Here is a 23,104-nt window from a genome sequence, read left to right as displayed (position 1 = left end):
CATGGAGAAATCCTTTGATTTCTGGGCTGGAACTGAAGAAAACTTTCTGCGTTCTTGGAGTTAGGGTTGGTCGCCTCTTTCTCTTCTTACGCATCTAATTTTCTAAGTTATGAAGAATGATTTGACTTAGGTAAGTTCTAGTTATGTTTCTAGGCTTAAACTGACTAAAACCTCATGATTTAGGGTCTAAATGACGTATCTTAGGGGTCCAATAAAATAGGAAAAGATCAAAAGACCCCTGACTTAATTGTTGTCGGAGTGACCGACGGATTGGACCTACGGGCCGTAGTTCAATCTACAGTCCATAGATTGGGGTCGTAGGTCAAGTTTGCTCGACATGGCTTCACTAAAACGAGCATAACTTTTTACTCGGAGGTCGGATTTTAACAAACTTGGTGGCGTTGGAAAGAGGATTAAATTATCTATCATATCATAGGTATAGGACACCTAATTCATTTTGTGCTAAGATTTATGACCATTTGAAGTTGACCTTATCAACAATTTCCTCTAACTGGCTGCTGACCCCCATTTACGGTCAGACCTACAGACCGTAGATCGAACGACGGTCCATGCTGGTAGGCCGTAGTTCATGTCAGAGGTTGGGTAAAGGGGTCTTGATCCACGGACACAGACCACGGACCGTGGTCTGACTTACGGACCGTAGGTCTGTCCGTGGGTCGAGACTTAGCCGATTTTCTGAGTTGGGTTTAGGGAGGGGTTGCAGTGGTGAATCACGGACCACCAGCACGGGCCGTGGTCTGACCTACGGTCCGTGGATGGCAACCGTGGGTTGCACCTGCAACTTCTCAAAATCTGCATTTTTGGTCTGTTTCGGATACGGGGTGTTACAGTTCCCATATACCATTTTAAAGAAAATGAACTCAGCTCTACTCTTCCTCAAACTCATATGCCCAAGTTTTAAAATAAGTTTTAAAACAATTTGAAAAAAGACTTCTTAAAATATGCCGAATTTTGGACGTGAACGACTCCATTCAAGGTTTTCAATAACCATGCATAGAACTCAATACTTGAAACTCAACAACTCAGAACTCAAGAACTTCAGTGATACTACTCATTTTAAGAATACTCAACTCAGAGGGTTCATGCAGAATTATAGGCATGAACTACTCAACTCAAGGGCTCGATGATACTTCTCATCTCAAGACTGCTCGACTCATAGGGTTCATGCGAAATTATGGGCATGGACAACTCAACTCAAAGACTTCATGGCTAACATGTAATTTCCCCATGATTAGAAATATAATCTCAAAAGGATTAGGAACTCAATACTCAAGATTTAGAACTTGAAGACACTACTCCTCTCAAAATGCTCAATTTATGAAGTTCATGCGAAATTTATAGGCATGAACGACTCGACTCAAGGGTCTAAATAACAATATGAAACTCATGTATACAACTTTTCTCATTCTTATACTTACTTCTTCAAAACTTAGTTCAAATAGATAGTTGATCTCAAAATATTCACAATTTGAACTCAAAGACTTTCTGGAACTCTACTCTTAACTCTCTCTTGAATTTGAATTATGAATTCAAGAGTTATGATTCATGATATGAAGGATCTCGTGATGATAATTTAGTCTCATGAATACATTCTCCTCATTCTCATACTCATTTGCTCGAGTCTTGAAATAAGTTATTAGAAGTTGTAGAAGACTCCTCAAAAGGGCTCAAAGGGACTTTCTCAAAATGTTCGAAAGAACTCTCAAGACTTGACTCTTAACTCTACCTTAGATTTGAATTATGAATTCAAGGTTATGATTCATGTTACGAATGATTTATAGGTGTTTAGAAGTAGTTTAGAGTATTTAGAATCAAATGGGAGTAAATGTACCCTTCGAAAGAACTCAAACGGACGAAACGACAGAGAATGGGCGGGGGCAGGCAACCCTGGCGTACTGAGTGGTGTCGGGCGCCAGCCCCTAAAATACAGAGCATTATTCTTGGCGTACTGGCTGGCACAACGCGCCAGCCACCCCTGGCGTATTGGTGGCGCGTCGCCCCATACACCACCCAGAAAACCCGATGAATTTTCCTTACTCATTTTTTGACCCTAATTCATCTAGAATCGAATGGTTTCTTCCCTAATCACTTAGATTAACTTATACGATTATCTCAAGAACTCATCAAATCCTCAACAATCAAGATTATGAAAGAAACTTCAACAAAACGCATTTAGAACTCAAATCCTTTACTTTCAAGAATGAAATTATGCTGAATTAATCATGATTGGCGCGTGGGTGAAAGAGCCCAACACTATGGGGCTTACATACCTGATACCTCTTAGGGATCAAACCCTTGGCGAAATCTGCAACGAAACCTCAAGAACTTGATGAAACCTTGACTTTTCTCCTCTTTTCTTCTCATTTCTCTTCTTGGACTCTTTTCTAAAACCCCTAGCGTGAATTATGATTGTGTAAACTGAACCAAATCAGTTTAGACCCCCTATTTAATTACTAAAAATGAATTAAATATGATAGGTAAGGAAAAGACCAAAATTCCCCTATTAAATCTGGGTAACTTTTCTTAAATAGACAACCTGAATTCAAATGAGCATATCTTTCTCATACATGCTCGAAAATTAACAAACTTAATGGCGTTGGAAAGATAATTCAAACACCTTTCATTTGATATCTTATGGTCCACCTAACTCATTCTGTACTGAAAGTTATGGTCGTTTGAAGTTGACCCAAAACTTAAAGGAACCTATTAATGACTTGAATGAATTCTCTTTAATTCTTTTTGGAACTCAAGGTGCTATATCTAGTGACCTTAACACTTAGGAAAATTTTAAATTCCTTTGTAAAAACTTACTCACTACGAAGGATGGTTCAAGTCTTAGCTCAAAAATTTCCTGGGGTGTAACAATTAGCCTTTGAGTTGAAAGTTTAAGTATAATTAGGCCAAGAGTTGACTTTGATCGACATCCGAAGTTTGGACGCTCGCATTGTATTTTCGACGATTCCATTGAATTCGGGGATGAGTTAAGGAATAAGTGAGGTCTTATTTTAATTTTTAAAGATTCTAAGGGTAGTTTATTTTTTTGAGTATAAGCTAATTTGTTGCAACTTTAGCGAGTTTTGAGTCAAGGAGAACTTGAATCTGTATTTTGACGGTTTCATTGAGTCCGGAACGTCTAATTTAGTTGGATAGCATATTTAATTTGTGTGCTTGGAGTTCTAAATGGATTTTGAGGATCTATTTGGTGATTTTTGTTGAGTCTTGATATTTGTTGATGTTGTTGTCTGGTGGATGTGATTTTGTTCATCACGATTGTGAGGTCATCTCTCGCGATCGCGAAGGTGTTTGTTTGTTAAACGTCAAAATCATGTGGGATCAATCACGATCGCTAGCTTTGAATCATCATGCATCATGATCGCGATGATCAATTAATGAGTTGATCAGGATTTATGCATTGCAATCGCGAGGTAGGGGGATGCAATCGCGAAGAGTGAATGTGACCTGAAGAGTGCTCTTTTTCAAAATTGGGGTTTCATTCCTATTTTACCATTTCATAACATTGGGAGCTCAGTAGAGCTAAAGTGAATTTTCAAGATTCTTCAATTGGGTAACGATTTTTAACTCCCCATCTCCATTTCTCACTAATTATTTCATGATTTTGCTAATTAATCATTGTTTTTGAATTCAAACTTTGGGGATTCCTGTAATAACTTGATGTTTATGAAAAATTATGATTTAAGATTGGTTTCAACTCGTTTTTGAATGTGGTTTTCACTAATGAGTTTCAAAAAATTTAGATAACATGAATACATGATTCTATATTAATCTGCATATTTAATCATAGTTCTCGAGAATGACTTTTGGGTCGATTTGAACCCAATTTTTAAAATTAATGATATGAGTGTTGTTGTTCTTGAATTCTTATTATGATTCCATAATTATTTGGATTATGTTGATTTGAAGACCCATCGAAAGGGGAAGTTTGGGCCCGTAGAATGAACTTTTCAGCCTTAAAATTTCAATATGAATTCTACGAATGGGATCTACGGTCTGTAGATCAAACCACGACCTTAGATGGCCCCATGGAAGGTTTTGGACAAATTTTAAAGTGAGTTTTTTTTTTCTTTTCCCACTTTTTCTAAGCCCAAGTCATGATGTTTTAACTTCAATTAGAGAAATATATCCCACCAAGTACTCAATTTCTTTTTATTTCTACGCTCTCAACTCCCCAACTTGAAAATAAAACTACACAGAAGACAAAAAAAAAAGGGTTTCAAGGCTTCCAAACAAGTTCTTCTTCAAGATTCTTCAAGAACTGTTCTTCCAGGTATGTAAGGCTATTTATAGTGATGGATTGAGTCCGTCCTTACGCCCTACATCTAAATTCATCCAGTAAGAGTTAAATCTAGTGTTCTACTCAAAGTTTCATGATTTTCTCTTAAATCGAATTATGTTCTGATTCCGAGTTTGATCTGCTAATTATGAGATTTTGATATATATCCTTGAATTGTTGTTCGTGCTTATATTTCGCATGAACCCTAGTTGATGAGATTTTTTATTGAAAGCCTTTTTGTGCATTTATTTCCATGCATTGATTTTGGAATTTTAAAGTGAGTTCAAAAGTATTTTAAAGTACTTTTTGAGAAGAGTTTAAGAGAACACAAATGGTTCCAAAAGTACTATTTTCACATTGAGAAAAGAACTATTGTTTTTAAGAAGAGCGTAAACAAATTTCAAAAGCATTTCAACCAGATAAAAAGAAGTTCAGTTACCCCTTAAAGAAAGGTATTATTTTTCACATTGAAAATAGAGTACTATTTTCAAAAAAGTATATAAAGTATTTCGGAAAGATTGAGTATAGTTCAGCTACCTCTTAAAGAGGACCTTTTGTGTAATTATCTCATCACATTGAGTATTTTACATGAGCATACAATTATATATTTTGGGAGTGATAATTGAACAATGATTTGGGAAAGAGTTCAGATAACTCACAACCCCCATAAACTATGTATTCAACATAGGATGAGGTCATACTGACATTCGGGCAACTCCTCACCAGCCTCAAGAAAGCTTTTATATGGATCTATGAGTTGAGTTTGCTCTATACCCCCCCCCGCACAAGGTATATGACAGTTCAGGCAGAGTGAGAGAGATATATATATATATTAGTTCAGTATTTACTTTTGTTGCATCCTTATAGTAAGAGCATTAAATGATTTTCATCATCAATTGAGCTACTTTCAACCTTTCAATTCAGTTATTTATTTTATTCAACCCTATTAGATACTCGTGCATTCAATGTTCAGATATCATTCTGTAACGACTTGTTTCCTTCATTATAGAAAAGTCAACGGGGAAATTTTTTGGGCTGAATTTTTTTCGTAGTAGCTTGGATTTTTCTAACATAGTCCAAATTTAGACAAAATCGGAGTCATTAAAGTCTAGAAAAATCTGGTAGCAATTGATTGATTTAATTATGATTTTAATTACATGAGTTGATAGCTAAGATGTTAAGGAACCCGTACGACTTTACGGAATTGAATTCGGGTGAGTAGAACTCCCGAAATTGTTCTTAGCGTGAACATGTACTTTCTGAGTGAAGGTGTTGTGAAATGGAGTCTTGAAATTATTAATTTTGCTCACTATTCCGTGTAAGCCACTATAGCGGTATTTTCTGCCGTCAGGGCAGGGCCGCTGTAGCGGGGTGAGGTCGTTATGGCGGGACAAACGCGACTTAAAGTCAAATAAACCCCAAAAATGTTTTATTCTGCAATTTTTGAACTTGAGAGCTAAGGAACAAACCCAGGGCTTTTCTTGACAGTTTTTCAACATTCTTGAGGCTAAAGGTAAAATTTTCACTCCCCGAATCCGTTTACGATCCGTAGAACGTAATCTAATGGGTAATTATGGATGGGAAAGGGTTTTGATATGGAAATTATGGTAGAAAAAGCCCTAATCTAGGTATAAGGATCATGGGTATGATCTAGGGTTGATAGAATTGTTAGGAATTTGGGAAATTAGTTATTGTTTATTGATTCCCATGTTATATTAATTGTTTGTAGACCAAAAACACGGGGAACGAATTCGGAAAGGAAAGAATCAAGTTTCTTAGGGGATTCAAGTTTGTTTTGAGGTAGGTGATGATTGTGATTTCATGTTGTGTGATGTATGTTTGTTCTTTTTTCTAATTATAATACATGTATGTATGCGAATGTTGCATTATTGATCACACTAATTGAAAATGAGGAAAGATGAATGATGAATATCATGAATCATTACTTGATTGTATGAATTTAGAATATACTTGTGATTGTGATTGTGGCTTGTTGAATGGATCGGGTGTTGCGTTCCGACACACTAACTTGGATCGGTTGCCATGTTCCGATATAATTGTGAGATCAGTTGCCACGTTCTAGAATAATTATTGGATCGGGTACCACATTTCGGTATACTAACAGTTTGGGTTTGGATTCCATGAGAGGACCAATGACTTGATATAACTGTGATACTTGAGAATCGTGAAATTATTCGTTGTTCGTAAATGTTGATGATATTGTATATGTTCGGTGTATGCATGTTATTGTATTGACTTATGTATATTGCACTTAGTGGGATAGCCGCGTGATCTTAGCAGTACACTATGGTTGTGTACTGATACTACACTTGCTCTTTCTTTGTTGAGTACAGGGCATCTTCAGGCAGCTATTGACAGACATCGCCTAGAAGATCAGTGATCGCTTCGAATTCAAGGGTGAGCTAGTTCTTCTGGGTTGCCATGAGTTCTCTTTCTGTTTAAGTTCATATTTCAAACTTAGATTTTCTAGTTAGTTGTTAGTACATTAGTTTGGGGTTGTAACCCTTCTTGTTTAGATTTATGGATCTTGTTAGAGTTTTGGTACATTGACTTTCAGGTTCTAGGTAGTATTTCCGCATTTGTTTAGTTGTTAGACTTTTGTTTGGAGTTTATGGGAACTCCCTATTTCTTACCTTAGCATTTAACTTGCTTCTGTAACCTTAAATGCTTTAGTATTTTTGATTAAGTTTGTTAGCTAATTAGTATAAATGGTTCTCCCACCGGAGGGTTAGTGTGGGTGTCAATCACGATGGTTTGGATCGTGACAAATTTGGTATCAGAGCCTAGGTTCATTAATCTCGATGTACCAAAACTAGTCTAGTAGAGTCTTGCGGAACGGTACAAAGACATCTGTACTTTTCTTCAAGAGGCTATAGGACTTTAGGAAATCTTTATGTCTTCTCTTGTCTCCTTTCGTGCTATAACTTGATTCCAATTGGTATCTAACAACCTTCACTCTTCTGTTTGCAGATGGTTAATACTAGATTCAATGGCGTCAGGCCTGTAGCTCCCGTCAATGCTCCAGCTGGGAATCTGTAGCGAGAGGTCGCGGCTGAGGCAGGGGTAGACGAAGAGCTAAGGGTAGAGGCCGAGGAAGGGCATTGCCTACTATAGATGGAGCACCGGTTGGAGATGCTCCCAGAAATGACGCCTCTCCTGCACACCATGATGAGGTAGAGAAGAATGTAGAGGTTGAGAAGGAGGAGAATGTTAGACAAGAGGAAGAGGTGCAGGCTGAGACTACATGTATTCTTCCCATCGACCCAGTGTTAGCTCAGCAGATCATGTCATTCTTGAAAGGGTTGGTTGGTCCTGGAGTGCTTCCTTCTGTTCTTGCAACTCAAGCTCTTGTCAATCCCCCTGTTGTTATCACTGTGCCCAAGATGGGTGGAACTGGAGGTAATGACGCTTTATTCCGTCCTTTATTGAGTCTTGTTATGACTGGTAATGAGTATGAGATGTTGGATAAGTTCTTGAAGTTGAAACCGCATGTGTTCCTTGGTTCTGAGAGTGAGGATGCATATGAATTCATCCTAGAATGCTATGAGAGGCTTCATAAGTTGGGAATTGTCCATCAACATGGGGTTGAGTTCGTGACTTTTCAACTTCAAAGTGAGGCTAAGCAGTGGTGGAGAGCTTATGTGGAATGCAGATCTTCAGTCTTACCTCCACTTACTTGGACCCAATTTCATGCTCTGTTTTTAGAGAAATATGTGCCTAGGACTTTGAGAGATCACAAGAAGGACGAGTTCATGGCTTTGGAGCAATGTGGTATGTATGTGGTTGCTTATGAGACCAAGTTCCATGCCTTGTCTAGATATGCTACTCAATTTGTGACTACTGAGGATGAGAGGATCCGTTTATTTATTAGGGGACTAAATTCTGAGTTGTAGGTATTATCTGTTCATATGACCTCTGCAGGGAGGAGCTTTAATGAGGTAACAAACTTTGTTAAGAAAGTGGAGGGGGTGAGGCGAGACAGTCAGGCTAAGACATTGGCAAAAAGGGCCAAGAACTCAAGTAACTTTCAAGGTTCTTACTCCAAGGGGTCAGGGAGACCAACACTTGCAGCCAGGCCAATTCAATCCGCTATGCCCGCCTCTACAGGTAATTACTCGGAAACTCCACCTCATAATTTGATTTAGGATATCCAGGGAGCCGCACCTTCGGCAGGCAGCAGGCCATCTTTTGAACGTACATGTTACAACTGTGGAAAACCTGAGCATATGAGGAGATATTGTCCCCACCCGCGCATGATGGATTCCGCGCAGCAGCATATTAGAGCAGTGGTACCCACGAGAAATGGTAATAATGATCGAGGGCGTCCACAAGGTGGGTGAGGAGAAAATCAGTGAGGCCGCGGAGGTAGGGGAAATGGTAATGCAGGCAGAGGTACAGTGCAGCCAGGCAGGGAAGTAGCTCATCAAGATGATAGGGGTCAATGTTATGCCTTTTCGGGCAAGAGCAAGGCAGCGGAGTTTGACGCAATGATCACATGTACTATTCTTGTCTGTGACCGGATGGCCAATGTGTTATTTGATCCGAGTTCTACTTATTCTTATGTATCTGTGCGATTTGCCTTAGAATTTGCTATGATTTGTGATATACTTGATGCCCCAATCTATGTTTCTACCCCAGTTGGAGAGTCTGTCATAGTCACCCATGTCTATCATGCTTGTCCTATTTTGTTTATAGGTTTTCAGACTTGGGCTGATTTGGTGATTTTGGATATGACTGACTACGATATAATCTTACGCATGACTTGGTTGTCCCCCTATTATGTTGTGCTTAATTGTAATACTAAGTCTGCAACTCCAGAAATTTCGGGAAGGGAAAAATTAGAGTGGGAAGGGGTGTACAAGCCTAAGCAAGCTAAGATCATATCCTTCATTCGGGCTAGTAAATAGGTAGGGCAGGGTTGTTTGGCTTATTTGACTCATATTCGGGATGTTAAGGTTGAGCCTCCATCTATTGAGTCTATTCCTGTGGTGTCAGAATTTAGAAAAGTGTTTCCTAATGATTTGCCTGGTATGCCTCCGAATAGAGATATAGACTTCTGCATTGATTTAGAACCTGGTACTCGTCCCATTTCTATCCCTCCATATCGCATGGCTCCGGCAGAATTAAGAGAGCTTAAGGCTCAAATCCAAGAGCTTCTTGATAAGGGATTTATTCATCCTAGTACTTCCCCATATGGTGCTCCAGTTTTGTTTGTTAATAAAAAGAATGGTAGTATGAGAATGTGTATAGATTACCGGCAATTGAATAGGCTCACTATTCGAAACAAGTACCCTTTGCCTCGAATAGATGATCTTTTTGACCAATTGCAAGGTGCATCAGTTTTCTCTAAGATTGATCTAAGGTCTGGCTACCATCAGTTGAAAATTAGGCCTGAGGATGTGCCCAAGACGACGTTTAGAACCCGTTATGGGCACTATGAGTTCCTAGTTATGTCTTTTGGTTTGACTAATGCGCCTGCAGCTTTCATGAGTTTGATGAATGGGGTGTTTAAGCCATTTCTTGACTCGTTTGTTATAGTCTTTATTGATGACATTTTGGTCTATTCGAAAAGTGAGGAAGAGCATGCCGACCATCTTCGTATTGTTCTGGGTGTTCTTGGGAAACAAAGATTGTATGCGAAATTTTGTAAGTGTGAATTCTGGTTGACTTGGGTTGCATTTTTGGGGCATGTAGTTTCAAAAGAAAGGGTAATGGTATATCCTCAAAAGATTGAGGCGGTTAAGAATTGGATTGGCCTAGCTCTGTGACGGAAGTTAGGAGTTTTGTGGGGCTCGCTAGGTATTATCGTCGTTTTGTGAAGAACGTTGATTCTATTGCCACTCAGTTGGCAAATTTGACCAAAAATAGGCTGCAAAATGCAAATTAAAAGAAAGAGGATTAAATACTGAAATAGTGTATAATTAAAAAAATAAAAAAATAAAAATGGTGACATTTGAACCCGAAGAACCGGCTATATTTTCGTATCAGTTCAATTGGAATGAAAATCCTTTCACCTTCTTCTACCTGCTACGAATCTTATGGTTTAACTGTTGAGAGGTCTGGATTTATGCGTATATACAGAATACATCATTGAAACTCAGATCAAACGACTATGAGGAGCTTTTCAACTTCACTGTTTAGTTGTTTCTTCATTCTCATACTTGTTCTAAACCCAATCTCATTCACTCATGGCAACATGTAAGTCCTCTTACCATCGCTATCCAATTTTGCCTTACTTTTTGGAAAAAATTTAGATCCCTATGTGAGTTTTGGGGGCTCTTGGCTTGAGTAGTGATAGAGATAAGCAGTGGCCGATACAAGATTTTCATTAAAAGGGTTCGAAATAATAGTGATTGAGAATTGAACTGAAATTTGAATACCCTAAACCACTGACCTAATCTCTATTCTTATGTTAAGTGTATTCAATTTTTTTTTATATATACATAAAAATAGAAAAGGTAACTTATATATATTTTTTAGCCTTGTATATTATTTTCTTGAAATTGTTTCTGCATGTTACTGCTGCTTCTTTTTCATGTTCGTTCAACCAAGGGTCTATCGGGAGTAGTCTCTCTACCTTGAGAAGGTAGGGGTAAGGTCTGCATACACTATACTCTCTTCGGACCCCATCTATGGGATTACACTGGGTTTGTTGTTGTTGCTATTGTAGATCCCTATGTGAGTTTTGCAATATATTGTTGGATTTAACTTTAACACATAAATTTGACCTGTCAATGTAATTTAATTGGCCGGAACAGCTTAGTATACTTTCCAGGTTACAAATCCATGCTTATTATGGATAGTTACCTATAGGCTATAAGGATTTTAGTTACAGGGTATAGAATTTGTATACCTTTTCCAAGTTACCTGCAATTGTTCTTTAGATAATTGCATAATGTAAATATGTTATAAAAGCTAAAATTCATAATGTTATAGGATGGATATAAAAGTTTTGCAAGTCGGACAGGAGCTAATGAAGGAAACTCTTCCATTACAATCCGGGTCGAGACTATATGAACTGCAAGGGTTGAATTCCAATAAGTGGTATGAAGTGAAGATCTCATATCCTGCTTCTGTATGTACATTTGCATTCTTGCCTACTACTAGATTTCTATACCCTATTGGTATTTAAAGCTTTAAACCTTCACTTTTTCAACATATAACAGATACCAGCTACTTTTACTCTACAACTAAGTAAAGGAAGTTCAGGGCTAAATGTTGGTAGGAAGTTACTGAATACTGAAAAGATTATTTTTCAGGCGGACAACAGTCTTCAATTGCTTGGTGACAAGGTTTGGTTATGTCTGCATGATATATAATGATTCTCATCTATTCTTTTGCTCATTTTTACCTCTGAAGAGGCACTGATAATGGAATTTTTCACAGGGAGAAATGTTTGTCCTGGTAAATGTGGAGCCTGAGGGAATTGTTGCAATACCTGGGGTAAAGGAGAGGGAACACATCATATATAATATAGGTAAACGTTTCCCCTTAATTTAGATAGTTCAGAGTTCCATCTAGCTCGTCTTCTCTCATGCCAATATAGTAATTATGTTACCCAAGTTGTCATCATTTAAAAGCGAATTGGCAATGCTAAATTTTCAGGCACATCTTAACCTCCTTTTTATCCCCAGAAAAAAAGAGTGGGAAGGAAGTAAGAACATTCACCTATGACTTGTATTTTTGAGTCAATTGCCATAAAAATGAAAAAAGAAAGATAAATGCTATAATTGAACACCTGCTAATAAATTGGAATTCACAAAATTAAAGGCGTATTCGCATAACACTCTTTGATCTAGGAAGCACATTTATGCTAAACAGAAAAATGTCAAAGTATGCAATGTTGAAATTTATGTAGGCTGTCAGTTAGCTTTACAGATACACCACGTCATAACAATAACAATTCCCAATGTCAAGCAAATTGGGGTCGGCTGTATGAATCGTCCATATTGCTCCAAGTGTCAAGTCCTTTAGATCTCTAGAACTTTGTGAGCTCCTTGAATAGCTAGGAGTTTTTTGCTATCAGGAGACTTGACTCTTTTTTTTTTTGCAATCAATTGCATCCTCTAGATGATTGATTTAATGGAAGAGTAGTTGATTAAAAAAAATATTCAAGTAGACCCCATTAGATCTAAGACTTGTTGCATAAGATTGTCAAAGGAAGAACATTGAACATGTGAAGCCTCTTGCCATTGTCTGGTGATTCTTCTATTATTTATCCTATTAAAAGAAAGTAGAATTTTAATATGTGCTATAAAGATTGCCGTTACTTGTCACTTGAAGAGAAAGAAAGGTAATTTGGTGCGAAAAACGTAAAATGTGGGAAAAGAAGATGGAAAGGCTTGTGCATGCTTAACAGGCATAAGTGCTCAGCTGGAGCCTGGATATATGCTAAAAAGTTCTAGTTTGGTGGAGGTTCTATGATATAGGATGAGAGTTTATTATGGCGACGAGAATTTTTGAACCATGTCTGCAGAACTCCTTGAGCTGCTGTCACCAGTGGCCACTGCAGCTATAGGTTAGCAGCAAACTCCTTTCAGGAGATGTGTTGGTCTTGGGAAGTTCAATTTTAGCAAGTATTTTATGATGCCCCCTTAGGAAGGGAGAATTGCAAGATAAAATTCGGTATGGATGGTTATAGAATTGATCACATCAAATCCTATTATAACAACACCTGTCACATATATTGTCTTAAGATGCCTCCGAGCAGTTTTCTAGTAAAGGTATCATAGCAATATAGATATTTCTAATCTGGAGTAGAAACAATAGGAAAAGCTAAATTCAGGTTGATGTTTGTAACCACATAGTATTGCATAGCCAAGTTGCTTTTAAGCTTCAGTCTTGTTAGCAGATTTCACACCAATCTTAGGCTTGTGAGCTATTTGTCCAAGTTTAACAAGGAAAAAAATAAGCCACTTCCCTCACATGTCTGGCAGTTTAAGGAGACAAGATTGGAAGGTGAGTCAGCCAGTGGATTGACTAATATTTCTCCATCAATACGATAGCAAGAATTCTTTGCTAGAGTAAAGGAGAAGAGGGCATGTGGACAAACCCCCCCCCCCCTGACCATAATAGGAATTGAGGCTCATTCTTTGTGTATCAGCCATGATCTTTCTCATTTTTATTTAGATATTAACATTTTATCAAAACTTACTATTAAGTAGTTATATCTTTCGAGTTGTATCTCTGTTTATTATTAGTATTAGCCTATCCGATCAGAATAAATAATTTGCTTGGTTTGAAAACTAATGTGAATGAGAAAAGTTTTTTTTTTCAAGCAATGAGAAGAGTTAACTGGTGTGTGTTTTATCTTCTCTCATGGACCTGTGGTTGAAATAAGTTTTTGATTCCATAACTAGTAAACAAAGTAGTCAAAGCGAAAAGCATAGAAAAACGCCAAAGTGTACTGGGGCTTTAAGCCCATTATGGTACTTAGGGGTCGTTTGGTGTGATGGATAGGGAGAGTTAATCCCGGGATAAATTTTAAGTATCCTTTATTTCCTTGTTTGGTTAGAAAGCTTGGGATAACTTATCCCAGGATTAGGAATTAGTACCGGGAACTTTTAGGGGTCGTTTGGTGTGATGGATAGGGAGAGTTAATCCCGGGATAAATTTTAAGTATCCTTTATTTCCTTGTTTGGTTAGAAAGCTTGGGATAACTTATCCCAGGATTAGGAATTAGTACCGGGATAAGTTATCCCTTCCATTTGGTGGTATAGTAATCCCGGGATAATTTATCCCGGGATAGAATAGGAAAATGACAACTATATCCCTTTAAACCCTTTGTATATATCATTTTTCACATTTATGTATATTTACATTATTTTTAATATCATGTATACTAATATTTACTACTTCTTATTTTTATGATAATCATTCATATTTTTCTATTAAAAAATTACACTATATAAATATAATTTTTATTTATGAATTTATTTGACTAATTCTTATGTTTATTTATATTTTGATTTCCCATAAATCTTCTTTCACTTTAATAAAACTATGTTTATTTTATTTTGATTTCTCATAAATTTTCTTCTCTTTAATAAACTTAAGAGGGAAATTCTATTTTTAAGCTAAATAAGAAAAAAGTTCTATTTTTAAATTCATATGGTACTTACCATGAGAATGCATAAACAAAAATATTTAAGCTAAATAAAATAAATGTTTTATTTTTAAAAATAAATAATTAAAGTTTGCAAAGAAAATATTAACTAAATAAAACGAAGGGTAATTTTGTAAACAAACAACTTGTTCTTAAAATTTATGCAATATATATTGTTTTAATACAACAAACCAAACACTCAATAAGAAATAATCTTAACACAAATTTGTAGCTACTTGCTCTAGTTTTGGCAGGTATTTTAGTGCAATTTTGGTCAATTTTTTGGAGTTTTTGCTGTTTTTTTTTTCAAGTCTTAATAGACGTTTTAATGCGGTTTTTGTTACTGATTTGGTGGATTTTTTGCTGTTGTTTGAATTCAGATTTGGTTCAATTTTTGTGGTTATTTTTATGCAAATTTTGTACAGTTTTTGCAGTTGGTTTGGTGTATTTTGGTCACTTTATTGCTGTTTTCTTGAAGCATTTTTGGAGTTTTGATCCAATATTCTGTTTTAGTGCAGTTTTTGCAGCTGGTTTGGTGTATTTTGGTCACTTTATTGCTGTTTTCTTGAAGCATTTTTGGAGTTTTGATCCAATATTTTTGGTTATTTTGATACAGTTTTTACTTCAAATTATGATTGATTTGTTTTTAATTAATATTTTACTTATGATAGTGAAGAGGAGAGGCTTCCCACGGGCCTATTTCAATTCATATGAAATACAAATTTAAACATATCACATAATTTATTTTTAAAAGTGAATAAATAAAGCTCCATAAAAAATACATATAAAAAGCCAAAATAAGATGAAGGGTATTTTTGTAAACAAACAACTTATTCTTCAAGAGTATGTCATGCATATTAGTTTTAATACAACAAACCAAACAGTCAATAAAAAACAATCTCAGCATAACTAATCCCAACATAACTTATCCCAGCATAACTAATCCCATCATAACTTGTATTCAAACCAAACGACCCCTTAAAGCACGAGTGGCACTAATGAAGAAAAATATTTTATATATAATGCAATAAAAGGGAACTATTTATTTGGACAAATAAACTATAAAAAATATATTTTAGCAAAATATATGAAGTTAAAAAGATGTCAATAAAGCACCCAAGGGTGTAGCAATGGTTAATGAATTGGGTTGAAAATCTTTGGTCTCAGGTTCAAAACCGAACCCACAGAGGTAAAAACACTAGGTGATTTTTTCCTATTTGTCCAAAACAAAATGATGTCAATCAAGTATAACAATTTTAGTTTCTGATTTAGATGAAAAAGTTTCTCGGGGCTGGTTTTCATATGGTACTAGATTTCTGACTTCTTCTTCCTTGCAATTAAAATTTCATTCATACTGTTTTCTAACAAGTAATGTATCAGTTGCCAACTATATTTGTTGTCTAGTGCTGTCCTATTAAAGACAGTGTCTACAGTTGATGCCCTTGTATCTTAGCACAGACAGTAAAGCACCACCTAAACGGGGTGATGCGTGTAACCTTTGTGAACTTACACATCCAAAACAGCCCTAGATATGCTTTCTCAAGTTCATCCTAGATGATGCCTAACTATTCTATAAAAGCATAAACAATCAAATAAATAAGAATACTAGGCGTTAGAATAGCGCTTGATGGAATACTCCCGCTCAACATATCAAGTGCACTGTGCTGAAGAAATCTTTTTTCACAGTGCCACTTTGTATGCACTTGAGTACTACATTAATCTTTCATGTTCTAATATGTTGCATTTGGGTAGTTTGATTTTCTTTTTAATTCATTGTGTCCTGCTGTCTAGGACAATTTTACGACGAGTTGCAGTAAGCCATCTCGATGCACTGAGCTTAATACGATGCAGTGCGCTGTATCACCTTTCTCCCTCCCTTTTCCTCCTCTTCTTGTCGTTATGGATTTAATCTGTAGTTTCTTTGCTCTGGGCTTGAGATCTTGAGCTTCATTGCGCATGCTTTTGACACATAACAGTGGAAAATCATTCCTCGTACCAATTACACCCACCTTCAAAACAAACACAATTAGGCAGTTCAAAGCAATAAAATATCACTCAAGGCATTCAATTCAAATAAAGAGAATTGTGTTGAATGTTTGTAACATCTCTGGGTCATCAATTGTGTTCTTGGTTGTGATGATAGGGATTGCAAATGTAGGCTAAAAAGTGGCTTGTAGCTATAATATCTGAAGACGAATGAGGTCCTTTGGTTTGTTCCAACCCATTGACAGAATGTAGCTTTGACTTCTGTATTATTGCAGCCAGTATCTCGTTAAACTGTGCCCCTCTTTTCTTTGATGTTGAAATATTGTAATAACTATTGTGGAGTATTAGTCAATAGAAAACTGCTTAGCTCAATTGCATATCTGCTTTTCTATACTGGTCTATCTACAATGTAACCTTACCTACAATTGTAAAATTTTGATTTGTGAAGTTGTGGATAGCTCGTGGATTTCCTGTTCCTTTATCCTTTGATGTTAAGAACATTAAAATGACTGTTGTCATGTAGAATATGGTTAAATGAACAGCTTTTCTTGATGATTATGACCCCTGTTTCGTGATACGCTTGCTGTCCAACCGCCTTGTCTTACTGAAGCTTTTTGGCCGCTGTGGCCTGTGTATTTGTTAGTATCTTCAATTGTTACTCCTTCACAGTGTCTTGCTAATATTATGTGCATTTCCATGGCAGTATGTGATGAGCTACTATTTGGCATCCCTCACCAAGCATGGTATGTCGTAGTGCTGGTGGTGCTCTGCTTGGCACTGGCACTTGTAATCCCGTCATTTCTTCCATCATATCTTCTACCAAGGAATCAAGGATTAGATGCTGCTAATCATGGTATTTCTAAGGACTCCTGATCATGTTCTGGTATGTCACCAGTGACGTAACATACAGGAATGGGTAGTAGATCTTGAAGCTCAAGTATTAGAAACTTTCTAACTGGTGTAAGGTAGTTTTGTTAATTGCAAATGATTAAGATCTGCGTCATTACTCAATGCAACTCTCACAACCCCTATCTCTTTATGTACTCTTTTCCCTTTTCTTGGCTGTAAACATGGAGTTAGTTTGTTCTGACATTTTTCTAGCTTGAATAAAGTATGTGCTTGCAAAATTTTCATGTGATATTGTTAAAGTGAAATAACATCTAGTAGCCTCTGTTCATAAATGTGCCCCTTGTTATTAGCGGAAAGGAATTAACCCTATTTCAGAACCAGGAGAAGCATCAAGATACATGTGATACACCTTACTTTTCCCATTCTACTATCTTTCTTGAGGTAGAACTGGGAATCTTTTCTCAATTTTAAACAATAATATGAATTCCTTGTTAAGAATTTTGAAGTTTTTCCCCCCTTATTTCCCTTCTTTGTTGTACTTGCCGTCTTTTTTGGCTTTCTGTTTAAAAAAAGTAATTGTTGGTGTTTTTATTTTATTTGAACTTCTATTTTTTTTTGTTATAGAAGAACTGGAGATGCATTATAGGTTACTTTCACTTTGTCCATCTTTTCCTTCTCCCCCTGCCAAATGTTTGATCCTAAATGCTCATAAAACTAAAGGCTCATGCCAAGCTTCCCATCACTCCTGCACACTTTTCTAGACCCCCTCATGTCTCACACCACCCAAGAAGATGATGCCAGTTGTATTTTCATGTGTCCTTAAGGTCCCCACTTTATCACAAAAAAATACTATATAATGCAAGACTCTCCTAGTCCTTTGCATTCATTCTCAGTTCCTTCCTAAAAGTATAACAACCTCTATTGTTAGAAGTTTCAGCCATGTCTGATCAGCAGAAAGAACTCCGTGGATCACCTCCAAATTACGAAGCCTTGAGGCTCATGGCAGCAGGAACACTTGGTGCTGCTTTGTTAGGCTTGTCCAGTCTTACTTTTGCAGGGACAGTTATATTTTTGATCCTTGCTGCCCCATTCCTTGTCGTGTTCAGCCCAATTCTTGTTCCAGCTGCGATGATTCTCGTCTTGAGCACTGCTGGTTTCTTGTTTTCTGGTGGAAGTGGAATAGGGGGATTAGCTGCAATATTGTGGTTGTATAGGAAAGTTCGTGGGCAACTCCCGTATGCTGCAGACCAACTTGATTTTGCTAGAATGAGGATTGCAAGCAAAGCTTGGGATATGAAGGAAAGAGCTAAAGAGGGTGGACAATATGTGCAGAACAAGGCCCAGGGGAATACAGAAGCCTAATTATATGAAATGTTATTAAAGTGCAATTTGTGTTACCTTATCTTAAGACTGTGAGTGATATCCTAATAATAAAGGGGGAAAAGAGAATGTCTGTGTTGTTCCTACTGATCTTGGCATTAGCGTTATCTCTGTTAAAACTCTGTTTGTACGATTTTTGCGTATTGTTTCATAATATATTGTATTGTATCGTATTTGTTGTATTGTATTGTTTTAATGAATGTAATATCTAAATAGATTGTATTCTCTCTGTTGTTACATAATGTCAATAATGTCATACATCAACCATTTGAATGATGATACATTGTGATATAAAACAGTAGGGTAAATAATAAAATTTGATTAATTAAAAACAAGTACATCAAAACAATCATTATATGGAATAAGATTTTTCGTTGTTATCTAATGATGCATTTAAATGATACGATATAATAAATTTTAAGTGATAATTAAAATAAATATGGTATTTAAACTAACAATACAATATAACTTAAATGACACAAAATTAATAATGGATAACTCATAATTTTCCATAAAAATAAATAAATTTATTTACCGTGGAACAAAATAACTTAAATAGCACGAAATTAATATAAAAGATTCATATAAACCCCCAACTATATGTTGGAAGCATTATTTGATTTAATTATATAAAAATTATAGGTCCAACATATATAATGTCAATTGTTTTAAATTTTAATATACATATTTGATTTAATTATATAAAAATTTTACCGTGTAAATTTTTGTAGGAATTTCCAATGTTACACACTTGAAAGTTTTGAAAGATTAAACCAAAAAAATAAAATAAAATTGATTGAAATGCCAAAAGTGTTACTGATAACCACTTGAAGGGGTGTTATTAACAAAAATAAGATGCATATAAGATTTAAATTTTTATCTTTGCTTAGAGAGATACACCCAACCATCATCGTATTATTATATGCTACTTTTAACGTGGGTTCACACCTCTATATTTAAATATTTTTTAATATAACACTACTATATATAATCTAGAGAGAGGAGCATGGGTTCACATGAACTATCCTATTTATTGAGTTTCACACTTGAATTATTAAGAGTCTGAGTTCCAAGCTGAACTATCACCCAATAGTTAACGGAACACACCTAGATGTTGACTAGACCAATGTTTGTCTAGAAATGCTTTTAGGCGCGCGTCTGTACATAAAATCATCCCTCCACCTAGCATATATAACAACTCTATATGCTGGACACACGAAAAACTATAGAATATGGCAAACATCAATATACATTTAAAATAAATAGTTGTAGTTTATTTTTATTATGTTATATGGATATAACTATACAATAAATAGCAAAGTTAATTATATACCAATAATCAGTTTTTCTTATATATATTTAATATAAATAAATATTAAATAGGAAAGTTATTATTACACTCATAATTAATTATGTCTTCATCAATACTTTCTCTTTCATCAATATCCCTGTATCACATATTTTTTGTATTTTCCCCCAAATTTCTTTCAATTCAAGATCATTTTGTATGATTCTAGGAGCGATTTTTGTGATTTGAATTCATTAGGTATTTTCTAATTGATTTTTTCCTCCTTTTTATGAAAATTTTATTTGTAGACATCTATTTTCATCTATTTTTACAGGATTTTGATTGAAGAATTTGCTTTTCATGAAAATTATTTTGCTTTTATACTTTTCTTTCCATGGCGAAATTGCATATCTCCTTGCGATGAGTCCTCTACTGCTGGAGCCATCTCCTTGTCCAGGTGCGCCGATGAGAGATCCCCTGGCGGCTCTATGAGATGGAGCGTGGGGGATACCCACAGTTCAGTGGAGCCGTTAGGTTACCGTTGTTAGCAGAGAGTGTAGAGAGAGAATTTTGTTGTTTGTCAAATTTGTATATAGTATAATACTTATATACATAGATAATTGTATTGTAATATTAACACAAGTTGAAATAGCGATTTGTGAATACAAGTATATTTGGATACATAAGTAATATATCCAATTTGAAAGGTTGATTAGGCAATACAAGTATAGTTGGATACATTAATACTATATTTTTATAAATAAATAAATACCTAAGTTAACACCAAGCCTCAAGTATTATAGGAAAATTTTGACCAAAAAGAGATTGACGTGTGTTGGCTTTTTCAATTTTTTATACAGCAGAATACTTACATTTGATACCTACACATTCTATTGTTTTTTCATTTTTTTTATTTAACAACAGTGTATTCATATGTATACTGTATTGGTGTATTCATTTTTGGTTTAACAATAGTGTATCCATGCATTTTCCAAATTGTTGTGTTCATATGCTAAAATTGTAGTACTTTACCTTGTTTGATGTATTAATACATTAAGTTTTTGTAAATACTTGTATACTTGATATATTAATACTTTAAATTTTATAAATAGAAACACCAATTTGAATTCAAAGTATTCATATGCTAATTGTACAAGTAATATATTTTCCTTATTTAGTTATTGTAATTACAATTGTATTAGTGTATAAATAGAAAAATAAAAAACATATAAAAAATACAGCGAGAAAAAGACATAAATACTCTTTTATATTCAAATTTTTTGAATACCTTTATAATTAGTATTTTGTGAATATATTGTATTTATGAATATAAATACAAGTTACTATTGTATTATGTGAATGAATCGGGATATGCATTCAATATGCAAATATTAGTTGGTATTTTAATAATGGAAATTTGAGTGATTTAAGGACATAATAAAAGGTTGGCAGTTATGGTAACATACCATACTTTATTTAGTACATTGTAAGATCACTGTATAAATAATAATAAAAAAAATTAATACAAACATGCAGCCAGAAGTTAACATAAAGTGTAGTCATTTTTAGTAAATAACATATTTATAGCTATTGAACTTCAATAACCCTATAAATATAAGGGAAAAGGGCCTAATATACCCCTCAACTTGATCATTTAGAGCTGATATACCCTCATTAAGAAAGTGGCTCATATATGCCCCTATTGTTATACAAATGGCTCACATATACCATTTTCCTCTAACGGAAGTGAAAAAATTTATTTTAATTTCATATTTTAATTATTATTATTTAAAAAAATAATAATCTCATATGGGTATATTTAATCCTCCTGACACATAATTGTTTTTGACTTTTTTTATTTCAACGACTAATTTAAAGTTATTATTTTGATGGTCAGATTTATTTATGTTTCACTAATATTCTTGTAAACTTTATTATAGATGACCCAATATATACAAAAACTAAATAACAATATAGTCGAAAAAATAAGTTTTAAATTTACTAATAATAGCCACCAAAAAAAATAAAGTTTTAAATTTTACTTCTTTACTACTAACGAACGAAAGAAAAAAATAAAATAAGAATAAGAAACTCAAAAAATGATAATCAAAGACGTTAAAAAATATTTTATGTATAAAAAAGATTAAAATATACCTTGAAATTCGCTAGAAGGATCATATATACCCCTACATGATTTTTTTAAAATTTAAAAGTCAAAAACATAAATTTAAAACTATTTTTTTTCACTTCCGTTAAATTAAGGATATATGTGAGCTCATTTTGTAATGGTAGGGGTATATGTGAGCCGTTTGTATAACGGTAAGGGTATATATGAGCCACTTTCATAACGAAGGGCATATCAGCTCCAAATGACAAAGTTGAGAGATATATCAGACCCTTTTCCCTAAATATAGTAAAGGGTAAATCACATAAATATGTAATATTAAAAAAATATTTACCATCTATGGCAATACAATTTTTCTAACTAAATATAACAATTTTTTAGAATTAAAAAATTGTACTGTTTATCTTCCTTCGCCTCTTTCTCTGTCCTTTTTCTCTTTCTCCTCTTTTTTTTTCCTTCTTCTTTGTCGTCTCTTTCTGTGTCATTCTTTCTCTTCCTCCTCTTTTTTTTTCCTTCTTCTTTGTTGTCTCTTTCTGTGTCATTCTTTCTCTTCCTCCTCTTTTTTTTTCCTTCTTCTTTGTTGAAGATAAACAGTACAATTTTTTAGAATTAAAAAATTGTACTGTTTATCTTCCTTCGCCTCTTTCTCTGCCCTTTTTCTCTTCCTCCTCTTTTTTTTTATTGTTCTTTTTTTTGAAATTTTCATTTAAATAACTGTTTTTAAATCAGTTTTTGCCCATATTTCACTATTTTTATCCAAAAACACGACGAAAAGAGGAATAGAAAAGTCAAAAAAGTGTACAATATCATGTTCTCAAATAGAAATTTCAAATCTTTAAAATTATAGAAACAAGAGTTCACCATTGATGATCATTATAAAGATTCAAATTTTGAATACATTATTTGAATTTTACGAATTTGTGATTAGTTTGGTTAGGTTAATTCCTACAAATAATTGAAAATGTTGTTTGGAGTTTATATCCCAATTTTAAGAGGGTTTGGTTAAGTTTATAATTGATTTTTGGAGAAATGTTAGAA

The 23,104-nt window shown here is 34.8% G+C and overlaps 2 protein-coding genes across 2 annotated transcripts; both read left to right on the top strand.

The window, feature by feature from the left end:
• Positions 1-10,260: 10,260 nt before the first annotated feature.
• LOC102597441 (uncharacterized) lies at positions 10,261-17,562 on the top strand. The gene is made up of 5 exons (XM_006355238.2): positions 10,261-10,531; positions 11,270-11,408; positions 11,500-11,625; positions 11,720-11,810; positions 17,128-17,562. Exons 1-5 carry the CDS (start codon positions 10,446-10,448, stop codon positions 17,295-17,297), a joined length of 612 nt encoding a protein of 203 aa, XP_006355300.1. The 5' UTR covers positions 10,261-10,445; the 3' UTR covers positions 17,298-17,562.
• A 135-nt stretch (positions 17,563-17,697) lies between these two features.
• On the top strand, positions 17,698-18,842 carry LOC102597114 (oleosin 1-like). The gene has a single exon (XM_006355237.2). It carries the CDS (start codon positions 18,213-18,215, stop codon positions 18,633-18,635), a length of 423 nt encoding a protein of 140 aa, XP_006355299.1. The 5' UTR covers positions 17,698-18,212; the 3' UTR covers positions 18,636-18,842.
• The last annotated feature ends 4,262 nt before the right edge of the window (positions 18,843-23,104 follow it).

Source organism: Solanum tuberosum, unplaced genomic scaffold (genome assembly GCF_000226075.1).
Source record: "Solanum tuberosum cultivar DM 1-3 516 R44 unplaced genomic scaffold, SolTub_3.0 scf00198, whole genome shotgun sequence".
Taxonomy (NCBI): domain Eukaryota; kingdom Viridiplantae; phylum Streptophyta; class Magnoliopsida; order Solanales; family Solanaceae; genus Solanum; species Solanum tuberosum.
This window is presented reverse-complemented; position numbering and strand designations above follow the sequence as displayed.

Excerpts from the sequence above, each read along its gene's own strand:
- LOC102597441 (XM_006355238.2), top strand. The coding sequence starts at position 10,446 with ATGAGGAGCTTTTCAACTTCACTGTTTAGTTGTTTCTTCATTCTCATA. Across the intron at positions 11,626-11,719 it reads TTCAATTGCTTGGTGACAAG|GGAGAAATGTTTGTCCTGGT; the intron begins GTTTGGTTATGT and ends AATTTTTCACAG. Across the intron at positions 11,811-17,127 it reads ACACATCATATATAATATAG|TATGTGATGAGCTACTATTT; the intron begins GTAAACGTTTCC and ends TTTCCATGGCAG.
- LOC102597114 (XM_006355237.2), top strand. The coding sequence starts at position 18,213 with ATGTCTGATCAGCAGAAAGAACTCCGTGGATCACCTCCAAATTACGAA.